The 17467-nt window shown below is 39.4% G+C and overlaps 1 protein-coding gene and 1 long non-coding RNA gene across 3 annotated transcripts in view; one reads left to right on the forward strand and one right to left on the reverse strand.

Annotated features, from left to right (window-relative positions):
• LOC117874723 overlaps positions 1–11165 on the forward strand; it is a 57992-nt gene extending 46827 nt beyond the window's left edge. For both annotated transcript variants that reach the window (XR_004645058.1, XR_004645059.1), the window contains exon 3: positions 11002–11165. This is a non-coding gene — a long non-coding RNA (uncharacterized LOC117874723). The remainder of the gene's footprint in view (positions 1–11001) is intronic.
• NUP133 (nucleoporin 133) overlaps positions 1–17467 on the reverse strand; it is a 58645-nt gene extending 41178 nt beyond the window's left edge. Inside the window, exons 1-9 of the mRNA XM_034765125.1 lie at positions 17169–17467; positions 14123–14241; positions 12474–12577; positions 10517–10624; positions 5523–5654; positions 3501–3671; positions 1126–1281; positions 970–1040; positions 210–357 (exon numbers count right to left, since the gene is read on the reverse strand). Of these exons, the coding sequence (XP_034621016.1) occupies positions 210–357; positions 970–1040; positions 1126–1281; positions 3501–3671; positions 5523–5654; positions 10517–10624; positions 12474–12577; positions 14123–14241; positions 17169–17338 (1179 nt within the window). The 5' untranslated portion in view covers positions 17339–17467. The remainder of the gene's footprint in view (positions 1–209; positions 358–969; positions 1041–1125; positions 1282–3500; positions 3672–5522; positions 5655–10516; positions 10625–12473; positions 12578–14122; positions 14242–17168) is intronic.

The following is a 17467-nucleotide window of genomic DNA, read 5'->3' on the forward strand; positions in this document are numbered from 1 at the left end:
AAGGAGAGCGTTTCTGTGGGTTTTTACTTTATATATTTTACATGAAATTTAAATATTTTACATTGAACTTTAGTTACTGCTCTCATCAAAAGCTGTTTATATTAATTCTCAGGAAAAGAAAAAACACACACAAAACATGTTGCCTGTAGACATTATTTCCGAGACCAATTCCAAATTCACTTTAGAGCAAAGGTCCAATGACTCCATACCTGAAACGGTGGATTATATTGGGTGACCTCCACAACAACATCATCAGACATGTGGTAACCTTTATCCTCCACTGTTATGAGAGTGTAATAGGTGAGACATGGACTGTCTCCAAGATGCCATGCTGCAGCCAAAATTACCAGTCCATCACTATTCATTGAAAAAGCACCACACAATAAGTACATGCACCATGGTTCAGAATACAGGAATATAAGTAGGACACTACATAAAAAATATTTTCAGGTATCCAATGTATTAGAAAAGTGTCTTTTTATTAAACAGGAACTTTAGTCTCCAACTTAAAACAGTGAGGGGGTATATGGAGTATTTTGTTGTTTTAATGTTCTTAATGCAACAACAATGGTTTTTAGAAACTGAAAATCTGTGGAAAACTAAATTCCCATCAAGCTGTTTAAGTAATATCAATAGAAGCCACAGACCAGTTATTTTGGTTAGCTGACACAGAAGTTATATTTGGCTTACCCAGCCTCCTGGAAAAAAACATTGCGAAGAAAATTATCATGAAATGACAGAACCTTAATAGGGTTATTCTGGGTGAAGAATTTTTAAAACCATTAAGTTCTAATGCTTTCACATCTAATACAATTAGTTATTTGCACTGAGGTGTCTGTTTTGTCACCAACAGCATTCAGAGTAATTAAAATCCCAATCATTTACATATAAAACAATGTAGGAAAATCGAAAGCACTTATCAAATCAGCACATGGTTCATCTCTTGCTAGACAGAATGCTCATGCCTACCGGTTTCGCTGCAAATCCAAATACTGAACGTTGACTCCTCCTTTAATATCTTCATAGCTACTTTCAGAGCCCTGTAAAAGACACTAATTTATACTAACAGAAACAAAGCAGCTAACTACCAATTTCATTTTATTTTTCAAGTTTACAGCCTCTTACCCAAATTGCATCTGTGATGTGTTCTTTAAGGATTCTGTTGATATCCCAGCTGAGAACTTGACGTTCAGTAGAATCATCTATCTCCCATTTGTTTAGATTTGAACTGGTCAGTGCATAAAAGCTTGATCTCTCTTTGTCCCAAAGAACACTAGAAAGCTGCATTAACAAAACAAAACAAAACAGAAAGCTCTGAGTTAAAGTATGTTCTTACTATTCTGATATATTGTGCCACTCCACTCTTAATTTGATAAGACTTATGCATGCTCAATTTGACAATTATTATTACTGTAGTGCCTACGAGCTCTGTTCATGGACCAGAACCCCATTATGCAAGGGGCTATATAACCACAGGATAAAAAGATGGTCCCTGCCCGAAAGAGCTTACAATCTCTGCTTTAACTATGATACAAGATTTAAGTATCTAAATAATTCCAGACGTCTTAGTTTATGGGATAGAAAAAAATTGCAAAAATCTCTTTCATGCTCCTCTCCAGCTTTTGTGAAATTCAGATCCAAAACTTGAGTTGATCCACAACCACTGGCATCCCTTTATCTAGGGAGAACCTATGAGTTACTAATAGTTTCTCCATTGTCATTCAATTTGCCCTGCATCATTCTCTGCACATCTCAAGTGTACACCAGGCTATAGTTCAATGTACGCTTTAAAAATCATGCTTTGGGTGATGCAAGGACCTGAAAGAACATTTGCCTAATGAAGTACACATGTTATAGATGCACTGGAAATGGGGCAAGGTCTCCACAGAAGTGACTGCATGAGTCTTTGTGCATTTGAATGTTAAGACTGCAGCTCTCCAGATAGACAAAAGGGTATTTTTTCCTATGACTCTAGTAAGGTGCATGGGATAGGATGTTTTGCTGATGTTTAACTTAACAGATTTTTTTTTTTTTATGAGTTGTACGGTTAAGAACTCAAATCATAAAATGCCAAAGGTAATATTCACATGCAAGTTAAACTATGTCCTTCCGTATGGATATGCATGACAATATGATCACAAAATAAATCACAAATAATACAAATAGAAGTCCATATAACCTTGAAAAGTGGATATTATATAACATGCAGCAAATGACACAGGGCCTGCTTCATTCACTGCTCATCTTGTATGTAAGTGACTTTCAGAAACTGTCAGCATAAGCAGAGTATATACACAAAACTAGAAAATGCCACACATCTGGTTTTACAGAAAACTGTACATTATATTTGATAAATGGTAAGTGGACAAATAATTAAAGACTCTTAGAATACACAAGTACCACTACACTGGATACAACCTTAACTTTCAGAGTAACAGCCGTGTTAGTCTGTATCCGCAAAAAGAAGAACAGGAGTACTTGTGGCACCTTAGAGACTAATAAATTTGTTAGTCTCTAAGGTGCCACAAGTACTCCTGTTCTTCTTTTAACCTTAACTTTGGCATTTTCTGACTTGAATGATAATACTGCACAGTAAAGCACACACTAAAGTTTCTTTCGATTAACTTAAATGAGTCTTCCTGTGGTGAAAAGCTTAAAAAATACACAAGCACTCAGCAATTAAATTGCTAGATCAGGTATGGTATGGACCAGAAAGAAAGACAATATGCTGTGTAAGACTAATGCCACTCCACGAAATAAACAAAGGGGCCACAGGCTGTTGAGAAATACCACATCTAGATAGGATACCAACTATAGTTTGCTTTTGACATTCAGTTACCACAGGCATAATCTATGACAAATGAATAGGAGGGACAGTAGTACACTCCAGTTTTCTAGGCTTTAAGCCACTTGGTGTTTGACAACCGCAACGCAGGGAATCTTCTGGGAAGCATATGAAATACCAATTCTGGAACACAAATCAGGTTGAGGACTCAAGTCCAAGTGATCATACTGGACGCAGATCATCCATTCAATGAGCACACAGATGCTATGATTTCTGAGGAAATTTAAAAACAGTTGCAAGATAATTATTCCTTCCTGTTTACAACAGTGCTGTAAAGCAGTGGTTTTCTTTAGGGGTCCGCAGACTATGTCGAAGAGGTCTGCGAAAGGTTGTCGTTACTAAAGAACAGTGGTTTTCAACCTGGGGTCCACAGACTATGTCTAAGATTTCCAAAGGAGTCCGCACCTCCATTCGAAATTTTTCAGGGATCCACAAATGAAGAGAGATTGAAAACCACTGCTGGAAAGTATTTCTTTTTAAAGCCTTACTGAATATAATTGGTATGGAATGGGTTTCAGAAGTTCTGTATCCTGATACAGTATATCCTTAAGTAGCAGTGAGTGAAAGGGGAAGGAAGGAGTGGGACAATAAGTTGGAACACGGCATTATAATTTAAAAAAAAATCTATTTATAATAATTTATTTCTTGAACTTACCGCAGCATCATTACTGGGAGATAAAATCCCCAAGAGAGAGGAGACTCTTCGGCCAATTCCAGAAAACATGCCCTGTCCCTGTGGCAGGACATGCTGATGGATCTTACCAGAACTGTCTGGTATCAATCGAACTAGCTGGCCCCTTGAAGATGATAAAACAAAACTTCCTCCCTAATGAAAAGTAAAAATGTCTCCATTAAACACATAAAAGACACACCACCAACTTTCAGCAACAATTACTATCAAATAAGGATTATTTGTACCAAGCTAGTAGAAAACAGGATTGGGAACACAGCCATCGTTGCTACTGTACAAAGAACCTGAGGGTTAGCAGAGATATACCATAAAACATTTTTCCAGCAAATTAATTTAAAGCTCAGCTGGCTCTAAAAGCCTGGGGAAAACTTTACTTGGTTAAAAATGTCAGCTTTTCAACAGGCCATGCTCTTTACCTGGAAATTATAAGACATTACATAAAAACTGAAATGTATCAGATGTTTTAACAACTATTTATAGTTCTTCCAAGGCTTAAATTATGGCATATAGCACACAATGTGCGTGTTAGGTTACTCATGTTTAAATTAATATTTTACCACTTTTTTTGAAAAACTGTTTTATTGATCAGAAAAATAGTCCACCTTTAATGAACATTTTTACCAACTATTATTTGTGAAATTAATGCTCATTTTCATAATCTTCTTCTTAGGAACTGCTCTGCTCCATAACAAAAAATTCTTTCCAAGGGTACCTTGCTGTTTTCACTGAAGTGCCCTGACCTACGTAGGACACATCACAACTAACTGCATAAGAAAATATCCATCAGACTATGTTGTGAGACTTATTTCATTATCTTTTAAAAATGATTTTGGCAATAGTGAATGTAGTTTTTGTAAAAGATGCCAGATTGTTTGTAAAAGGAAATGCAGCACTATATGGCAACAGTAGTGGAGAGGACAGGGACAGGCTCACCTCTTGTGCAAAGTCATTGACTTCAATGGTGTTACATGGGAGATGAATATAGCCCATACTGTGAAAAACACATTACTTAGAAGTATTGAAAGAAATCTGTATCTAGCAAATATTAAACTGGAGTTCAACAATGATTAATCTTCTAAACACTGCACAAGATTTATCCTATGGAATTACATTTCAGTCAACAAAAATTGCAAAGCTAAAATTCCGTGTAATGTTTTCAAATGAATGTTTACACTTCTCAAAATGCTGTGGTATAGTTCCATTTGAACTTTTCTTGAGTCTCAGTTTACCAATTTAGCAAATCTAGTGCTTCAAATCTCTGAGATGGCTGCACACGCACTTTCAATTGCTTTCATTTTCTGACAGATGCTTAATTTTTTTATTAGACTTTTTAAGTGAAACTAGCAACAGATGTGTTGTTTTGGGATGTTTTAATACTCACTGCTAATCAAAAATGTTACATATAAATATACTAATTCTGCCCTAAAGGGAAAATCATTTTATTTAAATTAGACTTCGGATGTGCTAGGTTTTAGAAGTTGCAAAATGCAGGTAAAAATTTTCCAACAGGGTCAATCTGCTGACATCTGAAACACTTATGTGTAATTGTTCATATACTTAAGTGAAAAAAATTGACAATTCCTTAGTAAACATAACAAGTTAAAAAAGAGAATATAAGTTCTCTTATATGGTTCTACCACCATTTTATCTTTGCAGTTTACTCCTCTTACATCTAATTTCTGAAATGGGATTTATAAAAATATATATATACAGTTTAACAAGCTCATACACAAAATAATTCTCTGTTCGTGTTTGTCATATTCTGAAACTTTTGGGAGGAAAGGGATCTTGCTCTCACTCATGGTGGTATCGCCTTTCTGTCAGTTCTGTGAAGTTAGCCATAATGAAGTCACATAGTTCACTCTGCAACTGTTTAGTTTATTAAAATTCCTAGTGGTTTAGGACTTGATGCTCCAAATACTCTTTCCTGTTTCTAAGTTAGCAATCAAATTAATACTTTCGATGTAAACAAAACTTGTACTATACCTTTACAGCTGTTAGAAAACTGCACAGAGAGCCTCCAAAGTCTGTAAAAGTCTCCGTATAGGAACCTTCATGCACAAGGCTGGGCCAATAACGTACAAACCCTTCGCTGGTGGCAACCATTGCTGACAGAGACTTGAAATTACAGAAAAATAGTCAACACATGATATAGATGGACTATAATAAGGATGAAACTTTTTATTGAATAATATTAATCTCTTTTGAGTGTCCCAGAGGTTAAGCGAGTAAAAACACAAAATTGGTAAACATATAGATACATACATACAGAACTAAAGCGCATTCAGGGGAGAGGAGGAGGATTATGTAAAAATGGAAACTTCTAACTCAACAGATGTATATACACTGAGTCATGGCTGCTTGTCTTACTGACAAAAATAATTTGTATTACTTTTTACTGCTGATCGTGTAGCAGGGCCAATATAGCTATGGAGTGCAAGTGAGATTTGTTGCTGTAAGAACCAGCAAAGGACTTAAGTTCCAGATGCAAAATCTTTGTTACTGGTCATGACATGTGACCCCAAAAACTCAGTTTGACTAATATCCAATGTCAGCTGGCGAGGCTGACAGAGAAAAAAAATCTTTTTACCTGTAAACAAAAAAAAAAAAATGTTTTGGAGCCATTAAGAGAAACATAAAACTCTACAATGCCTTTTTTACAAATGTATTCTTTAGAGAATAAGCACACAAACTCTCAAATGTTTCTATCAGGATGTTTTGGGTGAAGAGTTCTTCACTCTAGGACTCACTCTCCCTGGAGATCCACCCAAAGCCAAGTACAGAGAATGGTGCAAGTGCCTTTATCCAAGTAAAGATCTGGACAGGAAGCACTACGTCTCATCAACTGATTGCCCTAAAAATCACAAAATAATAAGAACATAATAATGGCTGTAAAGGGTCAGACCAATGGTCCATCTAGCCCACTATCCTATCTTCTATCAATAGCCAGTGCCAGATACTTCAGAGAGAATTAACTGAACAGGGCAATTATCAAGTGATTCATCCCCTGTTGTCCAATCCCAGTTTATAGCAGTTGGAGATTAAGGGCCATGGGGTTACATCTCTGACCATCTTGGCTAATAGCCATTGATAAACCTATTCTCCATGAATTTATCTAATTCTTTTGTAACCCATTTACACTTTTGGACTTCACAACATCCCCGGGAAGGAGTTCCACAGGCTGACTGCATGTTGTGTGAAGTGCTTCTTCCTTACTTTTGTTTTAAACCTGCTGTATATTAATTTATTTGCATCACCCCTGGTTCTTGTATTACATGAAAGGATAAATAACACTTCCTCCACACCATTAATGATTTTAAAGACCTCTATCACCTCCCACCCGTTGGTTGTCTCTTTTCTGAGCTGAATAGTTGGTCTTTTTAATCTCCCCATCATATGGAAGTTGTTCCATATTCCAATCATTTTTGTAGCCCTTCTCTTCACTTATTCCAATTTTAATATATCTTTTTTGAGATGGGGCAACCAGAACTGCCTGCAGTACTCAAGGAGTGGGCATACAATGGATTTACATAGTGGCATTAAGATATTTTCTTATTATCTATTCCCTTCCGAATGGCTCCTAACACTGTTAAGCTTTTTTGACAGTCACTGCATATTGAGCGGATGTTTTCAGAGATCTAAGATGACTCCAAGATCTCTTTCTTAAGTGGCAACAGCTGATTTAGACCCCATCATTTTGGGTGTATAGTTGGAGTTGTTTTCCAATGTGCATTACTTTGCACATATCAACATTAAATTGCCATTTTGTTGCCTAGTCATCCAGTTTTGTGAGATCCCTTTGAAACTCTTTGCAATCATCTTTGGACTTAACAATCGAGTAATTTTGTATCAGCTGCAAACCCTGCCATCTCACTGTTTCCCCACTTTTCCAAATCATTTATTAAATATGTTGTACAGCACTTGTCCCAGTACAGATCTTTGGGGGACTCTGGTATTTACCTCTCTCCACTGTGAAACCTAACCATTTATTCCTACCCTTTCCTTCCTACCTTTTAACCAGTTACTGATCCATGAGAGGTCATGCCCTCTTCTCCCATGACTGCTTACTTTGCTTAAGAGCCTTTGGTGGGAACCTTGTCAAAGGCTTTCTGAAAATCCAAGTACACTATACCTAACTCAATCATCCTTGTCCAGATGCTTGTTGACAACCTCAAAAAATTCTAATAGATTGATGAAGCATGATTTGCCTATACAAAAGCCATGTTGACTCTTCCCCAACACTGTTTATCTCTGTACCTGATAATTCTATTCTTTACTATAATGTCAACCTATTTGCCTGGTACTGAAGTTAGGCTTACTGGCCTGTAATTGCCAGGATGGTCTCTGGAGCCTTTTTTTTTAAAAATGGCTGTTACAATAGCTATCTTCCAGTCATCTGGTACAGAGGCTGATTTAAGCAACAGGCTACATACCACAGTTAGTAGTTCTGCAATTTCATATTTGAGCTCCTTCAGAACTCTTGGGTGAATATTTGTTCCAAAACCTCCTTTACTGACACCTCAATCTGGGACATTTCCTCAGATCTATCATCTAAAAGAATGGCTTAGGTGTGGGAATCTCCCACACATCCTCTGCAGTGAAGACCAATGCAAAGGATTCATTTCTGCAATGGCCTTGTCTTCCTTGAGTCCTCCTTTACCACCTTGATCATCCAGTGGCCCCACTGATTGTTTGGCAGGCTTCCTGCTTCTAATGTACTTACAGACATTTTTGCTGTTAGTTTTTGTGTCTTTTGCTAGTTGCTCTTCAAATTCCTTTTTGGCATGCCTAATTATACTTTTGCACCTGACTTGCCAGAGTTTTTGCTCTTTTCTATTTTCCTCACTAGGATTTGACTTCCAAAGTTTTTAAAGGATACCTTTTTGCCTCTAAATGCCTCTTTTACTCTGTTGTTTAACAATGGCGGCATTTTTCTGGTCCTCTTACTGTTTTGTTTTGTTGTAATTTGGAGTATACAAGACGTTTTACTCTTGTGACTATTCCTTTTAATTTCCAATTAAATAGCCTCCTCATTTTTATGTAGTTCCCCTTTTTGAAGTTAAATGCTACTGTGGTGGGTTTCTTTAGTATTTTCCCCCACTACAAGGATGTTAAATTTAATTACATTATGGTCACTATTACTGAGCAGTTCAATTATATTTAAAAATTTTACAGTAATTTATTTTGTAATGTTGTAATTTAAGAGGTCATTGAGCTATTCCTTTGACACAACCTCTTGCAGTTTTCCCACCACTAATATTCCCCTTACAGCCTTACTACTGTGGTCCACAAAGCAGTGATGTCTTTGCAAAAAACATACCCAGCTAAGGAAAGATTAATTTAATAATTTAGGCTTTCGCATGTTCTCACCTCTCATACTACTTCTACCATGATTAAACTGTGGCAAGAGTTAAAGGGGTCAAGTTTGGGGGGAGGGGTGTGACAGCAAAATGCTACTACCTCTTTTCACCACCTAGAAATTCAAGATGATGCCAGGATGGATGGCTTCTTCCCTTCAAGGACTAGCGGCTGATCTGACCCTCACTGAAAAGCTCTGGGTGCACTGAATGAATGCTGTGTACAACCTGAAACTGAAAACTGGCCACTATCTCATGTTCTTTGTGAACGGCAGTTACACACAATACAGTGCACAACAGTGCAATATAGTGTATACCGAGTTGATCCTGGGTTCTCATCCTCGCACAATGCAAGAGGTATTTAGCAAAGCAGCAGGCCCAGGAAGGCAAATCACCTATTTCTTTCAGTGTTGGATGGCATTCATAATGAAACTTAGGCAAAAAAACAGTTTTCATTTGCAGGCAGTCCACACACCCAGAATGAAAACACAAATAATGCATAACTTTTTCAGGAAGCACTATGTTCAAATTTCACTTGTCTGGACTAAACTTTCGGGCGTCCCACTGCTGAATGATGGTATTTTCCCTAGTCTGATTTTTAAAAAATTTTTTAATTAATCCTTTAAGAATTGCAATATAAGAAGTTTCTAATTACTACATTTAATTACCAAAAAAAGAATAATTCTTTTAAAACTGTCTTAAGTATATTAAATGTGAGCCTGCTATCTTGACAGTGATGTAGTTTATAACTAGACTTGGCAGATTTCATTTCATTTGATTATTTTTACAGTTGTGGGGAGTAGGGCTAGGGTTAGGGCAGTGCTGACAGCAGGGCGCTGCCTGTGCAGCCAATGGGAGGGCCAATGGAAGAGCAGAGACCCCCAGCCAGGGCAGCAAAGATGACAAGGAGCCCCAAGCCACAGGTGACACCACCCCACTGCCGAACAGTTCCTGCCTGAGGATGGCTCCCACACTCCTGGCTTGTGAGTGAGTGGGACTGTGACAGCAGAGCTGCAGAGAGATCCCTACATGGTCATTGACACCAGATCGCTACAGGCACAAGGAGCAGGGAAAGCTGTCATCCTGGTGGAGCAAAGCAGAGACCACCCAGCACTCCCAGCTGGTGAGTGAGAGTCCATGACAGCAGGGCTATAGAGGGCTCCCTGCACTGCCACATAAACCATTCAGCAGTGGGATGGCCATGCCTGCAACCAGGGACTCTTCCTCTTCCTCACAATCCTGGACAGAGATCTCTGCTCTGCCCTTCCAAGACTGCAGCCTCCCCCTGCACCTTGTGTGCAGGGATCAGAGGTCACCAACCCAGAGGCAGCACAGGGAGACCTCTGCAGCTCCACTGCCACAGACCGACCCACTCACTCCCATGACAGCAGGGCTGCAGAGGACTCCCTCCAGGGCCACAGGGCTGGTGACACACTGACAGTTACCGACCACTGTTTTTTTCGTCAATTTCAGTGTGTCAACAGAAATCGATGTTTATTGACAGTTATCGATTAAAACTGAATCCTGCCAAGCCTAATTATAACACAGGGAATGCAGTTACAAATGAATGAATGACAAAGAAGGATATTCATAGATTTTTTTTTAAATTGTTAAGTTGCTTACTTGTAGAGAAGGTACTTCACTTGAGGTACTGAGGCAGGATATAGCTGCCAAGCTAGAACTCCATTGGAAATCACTGGATGGCAACTGTAGTTCTTTGCATACAGATAACTACAACGAGGAATAAAGAGCCACTATTATAAACATACCTCAGACAAAGTCATTTGTATATCCATTTTACAAATTCTACTAATCTTTGTTCTGACAGTAGGTACTAAGGTAAAAGCAAATAATTAAATTACTCAAATTATATGAAACTACAGCAACGGGTTTTAGAGAGGATTATCAGAGTACAGTCATATTTGTGTTAAATAAATACCCAGGCATGCTTCACTCCCATCCTAATGACAAATACAGGAACTCTAGATTCCAGTCTTCTGTCAACCAGACACAACTTGTGTCTGCCAACAAGCAGGCAATTGTTTCACTGAACTTATTTATTTATTAAAATGTCTTAAATGTGATTTATAATGCCAACCATTTTTCAGATGATGCTCCCTCAGCACTTGGAGAAATTCTTCAGGAGGTGAAGGCTGGAGAAGATACAACAGCCCCAGCTTGGCAGTAGTATGAGGCTTCTCAGATAACCCATTGCTAAAGAACATAAATTCACCCCACCTTTACCCCCAATTAAAAAAAAACATACAACTAACAACCTGGGCCAATCATTAGGTTCATCTGCACGTATGTCATTACCATGTCCCCAACCTTTCATTTGCTCTTGAGTCTTTTAGATTGAAAGCTCTAGAGTACAGACTATCACTATCTGCTTCTACAGCACCCAGCACAATGGAGCCCTAATCCTGGTTGGAGGGGGAGGGGAGGGTTTGGGTGCTACTGGAGTAAAAACTATAAATAATAGAACTACTTTTTATTTTGCACTAATATGGGTTTAACAATCAGAACAATACTGTTAATGTATCAAGCACTCTCTTTTAAAAAATGCAAGCTCTGAATTTTGAACCAATTTTCTGCTTTTAAACTATCTTAAGTTCTAACATTGGGTCCCCATATGGAGTGTCACAAATGCCATTTTTAGCAAAATTGTCATAACCAGCTGACAGATCAGAAATGTATTTACACATTATTTTCAAATACAATTCACAAATTACACAGGGTAAGAGTGCTTCTCAACACTACACTGGACAAAGCAGGTTTCTTTGAAGCCTTTTAGCCGGAACACTGGTTATACATTTTCAAATACAAGATGGTAAAATCATCCAAAGAAATGTGCTTGAGAAAATTATGACTGTTGAATAGGGAAGGAAAATGTATCGATAAAATCAACACAGCTGCACCTGTCACTCTGGTATTGTGGACATTTTACTGTGAGAGTTATACAAAGAATACACGCTGCATTTGACTGAGGAGGAGAGACATATTCCCTATCATCAAGAGAGACTGGAGAATGCATCTCTATTCCTTGTTGTTATAACAACTACAGGCTCCTACAGATGTTAATTGCTATGCACTGAAGTGTTTTTTCGCTTAAGTGTATTTTGGTGCATAGGTAAAAATATTTTCTTGACAAAAGAAAATTAATCAAAACATCCACTCACAATACAAGAGGCTTATACAGATTCATTTCTCATGGCACACGCTGAAGAGCAGGCACAGGATTATCAAAACCAATCTTAATATATTAGCTAATTTCAAAAAACGTTATTTAAATCACTAGAGTGCATCTGCCTTGAGAGACACCTATTAAAGAAAAAAAACCCAATACAATATTAAGGTTGCACAGAGAGAAAATACGAGAGTTAAGTTCTACAGCAAGCTTTCACCTTTCTTATGGAGTTGCTACCACCAATTCGTACAAACCCATTCATCTTTTTCATGTGAGTTATGGGTCTCAGTTTGTCAACTATCCCTTGGGTCAAACTACAGAATTGAAAGACTTGCTCGATTAGCATAACACATACACACCCACTTTTTATCATCATTTTGACAGCCCATTTACCTTAGCAACTGGTGATTGACCAATCTTCCAAATAATCAGCCTCTCTTTGTAGACTAGCCAGGCCCATCCACTTTCATCTACCTGCACGCTTAACGGGTCATCAGCTACATCCAAAAAGACCATATAAAATTTCATGAAATAATAAGACTTCTAAAACTCTGTAGAATAATCTTTAAACTACCAAATCTTCGTTTCGGTAGGAAAAGAGGAAACTTTTTTCTAATAGATCCAATGCCACATGAAAAATTCTATGTCCTTTAGATAATTAAATGCAAGACACTCATTTACCAAATATTGTTTAAAATACATTTCAATGCAACATACTTACATTTCTCTCACAAAAGTTGAAAGTCACGCCAAGAAAATGACCCATTTATATTTTATTTATATCTTATTAGATAAAAATTGAGAGCAGCATAATCACTGAGGAAATTACTTAAAGTTATTGCAAATATAATGTAAAACTAAAACAGTGAACCATTATAAAAAAGAAACAGCAATGTAGAGAAAAATCTCTGAAGAGAGATTCTTGGTTTCAAGCCAAAGCCCATTTTCCTAGATTTTTGGAGAATGATAAGAAAATAATAACGAGTAGCTTTTTCTATTTATCTGCTGGTTTTATATCATTATGTGGGGTTGGGTTAAATCAAGCTGATGTATTTGTGTTTTAACAGTTTGGATTATGTGTTCTTAAAGAACTATTAAAGCATCTAAAGTTTGAGATAGGTACAAAATAAATGAAAAAGAAAAAAAGATAGACAGACATATACACAACTTGATTTCTTTACTCAATCCTTTGGATCTGACACACACAATCCCCCTTTAGACACTATTTTAGGCATTTTTAATATGCCTCTAACTGTACTATCTAGGTGCCAAATTCAAAATTGGGACTCTCATTAACTTTGTCCATAAAGGATCCAACTCCTTCATCATTCCTAGATTCAGCTATTTATATTTGGAAGGGATTCTTTTATATTAGTTCAGCCTTTGTTATTGAGGTAAGACTTTTTCATAAAGTTTTGCATTGCACTCTCAAAACAGACCAGTTTTAGCTCATTCTAATCATTTCCAGTAGTGTGGTTCCCAAGTCTTGAATTTTAGAAGCCATTTGGATTTGTTATTGTTTTGAAGGTAAAAAATCTGGATCAATGGATACAGTCCAATTATGTATAAAAATATAGAATTGTGAACACATTCTATGCACCTATTCAGCACGACTGATGGCATCAACCAACAAGTGCAAAACAAGAAACAATTAAGGATGGTTGTCCTTTTTTAACTTAGGATTTTGAAGGTACTTGTTTTGCTTGGTCTGTATGATACTCTCAGATATTACAAATAAAACAAAAATATAATGAAATAGTTCTGCTTTTCACAAGAAGTATGTTACTGAATTAATTGATATCCAGATGACTGACATTTGAAAGAAAGTAGTTGAGTTGTTCTGGTCATAAACAATTATAATTTTACATGTTTTGAAGCTTACAAATGCTCAAACAAGTGACTTACTGTATGCAATTAAAAAGAGGTGCTATCTTCTCCTCCTCCTCACTCAAAAATCAACTATTTAAAAGTATAAAGAGATCACCATTTTTCCTTTATCTAATCCAATTCCCATGTGGAGAAAAGAGAAATGCAAACCTTACCATCAGCCTTTCTTAGGGCCTCCATAACCTTAACAGGGAGAGAGGATCCAAAACTCTTAACATCATAGTTGATAGTCTCACTGGCTGAAGGATGTTGTATGACTCTTGTGGGTGTTGCTCTAAAAAAAAAAAAAAAAAATACGCACCAGCTGTGATTAATTTTCTACTATGTCTCCTGCAATTTTAATATATAATATTTATTTCATTTTTAATTGTTTAAAAGATAGATTTGATTAAATGGCCAGGTTTGTGAAAAAGGGGCACAAGTGCATATCTTTGGGAACACTCAAGACAAGTCAGTATATTAGGTTTCCCTTGTTGTATTAATTTAGATGGAATAAATGGACCAAAGGTGTTAACATAATCCAGTCACAATCCAACAATAAACAGTGTTAAACAAAGGCTATGTCTACACTACACAGCTTTTAGCGACATGGCTTAGCCATGCTGCTAAGTCATGTAGTGTAGCCACTGTCTGTCAGCTTTCCTGCCGACAACGTGCTGTTCACCCATGCGCTTGTCACGGCAAAACTGTTAGCTGGAAAGAGTTTTAGAAGGAAAAAAAAATACTTTGTGAGTCTCTTAGATGGTATTAAAAATGGTAATATCTGTCCTGTTGGATAAAAGAGAAGAAGTTGGTTGGTACGAGCTGTAGCTGTTGCTGCTGTTAAAAATGCAAAACTCCCTTTGGGGAAATGAAAATAAGTTACTTGAGATGGGCTGGAACTGATGTTATTCCTGCTGCTGTAAAAGTCAGACCCCGTTTTATCTCAGGTGGTGTCGGAGATATAGCTCGAGCTGGTAGGGGATAGCAGTATCACCTGGATCGCTCCCTCTGACCCCATCTGGTCAGGACATCCCACAGGATTAGGACAAAGAAGGCCTGGGTCCCAGGAGACAGTGGGGTTGACAGCCATGAGAGTGAAGCTCACTCCAGTAGCCTCAGTCTGATCTTTGCTCTGTATTTTTCCCCCCAAAGACTCTCTCTTAAGGACTCAAAAAGGGTGTGAAGGTGGAATAGCTCATACCCCCTCATTATTTTGTCCACCAATTAGGCCTAATATCTGACACACCAATTTTGGTACATAAATTTCCAGCTCCACATCTGTTTTTAACAAGCATAATTTCAACAGATTATGTCAATGCAGACTTTTTGGTTTAGACTAATCTAGTTTCTCTGTCTGGTTTTCTTGCATCTACTCCCATCAATATTTGTTATTATAGGTCAGGTATTGGCAACCTTTGGCACGTGGCCCATCAGGGTAAGCCCCTGGTGGGCCGGGACGGTTTGTTTACCTGCCGAGTCCACAGGTTCGGCCAATCGCAGCTCCCACTGGCCATGGTTTGCTGCTCCAGGCCAATGGGGACTGCGGGAAGTGGTGTGGGCCGAGGGATGTGCCGGCCGCCCTTCCTGCAGCCCCCATTGACCTGGGACGGCAAACCGCAGCCAGTGGGAGCTGCGATCGGCCGAACCTGCAGATGCAACAGGTAAACAAACTAGCCCAGCCCACCAGGGGCTTTTCCTGATGGGCCACGTACCAAAGGTTGCCGATCCCTGTTATAGGTTATTGTGACATTTTATGAGCTTGCACTTTTTACCGTAAAACTCTAAATTATGGTAAATTTGTAGGCTCAATTATCACAGCTCCTTCTAGAAAGTTGTTGGGTTGCTATTAGATTCCTTTCTACTCTAATTGACTTCTTTACAAATTTTCCCTGCTTCTCAGCAGTGTGCCCTTTCCTTGCCAACAAGCCGGAAAACACTGCAATGGCATCTTTCAATCAGAAAGAATGAAAGACTATCTCTGTAACCCAAACCTGAAACCAAGGTCAGAAAGTGAGAATGGGCTGCCATGATAAACAGACTGAAAGTTCAGTCTAGCAATCCTCCAGGGCTGAAAATGTCATCTGAGCAACACTTGTCAGTCTCAAGAACAAATGACTACTTTTGAGATTGAATTCTAACATGTTATATAACTGTTCTGGATTTATAACACTTCTGACCTACGTGGGATAGGGAACAATGCAAGTTTTTTTGGACAGTGATTTTTTTTAATGCATGGAAACTTTGACAACCAGAGGCCCAAAAACTAAAAAGGTACAATTGACAATCATTCTAGACATAAAATGAATGGAAATCATCATATGCTAGGCTTCAGTTCATGTGACTTTCAGGGTTACTACCAGCAGCCACAAGATTACGCAAGACCTAACAAAGACCTGTGCCCCATAATCTTAGAAATGTCAAACAGAAAATGAACACTATAATGAGCTAAAGGAAACACTGTTTATCTGAATTATCGCAGTATTAGGAGCCTTAGTCGTGCATAGGAGCTCACTGTGTAGCTGCTGTATGAACACAGAACAAAAAAACAATCCTTGCCCCAAAGAGCTTACAATCTAAGTGGGCAGACATCATGCTTACATTACCGACATTAGGAACGGGGCATCCTCTGCCCAACGCCACAAAGGAATTGGGTAATGTACAAACCCCTGGGTGATCAATCAGATTACTTGAACCACAGTCTAGGCCCCTATACTCATGAAATAAACCATACAAGTTTCTGAAGAGCACTGCAATATTAAAGCACCCTTACAGAATGAGCCTGAGAACCAAAATGCAGATGACCACATCAAAATTGCACTCGATTTACAAATCCCACCTCGCCCACCTACCCCACTGGGGCAGTTGTGAATGGGGGAGGAGGGGGCGCTGCAGGCTGTTAATTTAAACAACACCAATTAAGTTCCTAGCCCTTTGCAAGGAAGGGATGATCTGACGCAGGGGCGGCTTCCCGAGCCGGCAGGCAGCTCAGTGCCTCTGGCCGGGCTCTCCTAGGCAGCAGCCCCGCGCAGTTACACCGGACAGCGCGGACACGCCACGAGCAGCCGGGCCACTCTCACGCCCGGTTGAGCTGGGCAGCGCCGGGGGACAGGGGCGGCAGCTCTGGGCGGGCAAACAAGCCGCGGCCCCCGAGAACCGCTAAGCCCCGCTCTGGAGCACTAAGACCCAGCCCAGAACCCACCGCCTCCGCCGGGAACTCACCGCGCCGACAGGGAGCCGCTCCTCCTCCCCACCGGGGAGAACAGCCCCGGGGAGCCGGCCGCCGCCAGGCTCTTCCTGCCGCCCGGCCGGGGAACGGAGGCTGCGGCGGCCCCGAGGGGCCTGCGGGGTCCGCCCGGGGTGCGCGGGGAGCCGGGGGCGGCAGGGAACATGGTAGGACGGGCAAGGAGGGAGTTGGCGCGAGCTCAGCAGCGCCTGGCTACCAACTGCCGGTGCCGGGCCTCGCGCGCCGCCAACGTACGCGAGCCACGCGCTCAGCTCCGGGCGTCGCAACTGCCGAC

The sequence above is a fragment of the Trachemys scripta genome, chromosome 3 (assembly GCF_013100865.1).
Source record: "Trachemys scripta elegans isolate TJP31775 chromosome 3, CAS_Tse_1.0, whole genome shotgun sequence".
Taxonomy (NCBI): Eukaryota; Metazoa; Chordata; order Testudines; family Emydidae; genus Trachemys; species Trachemys scripta.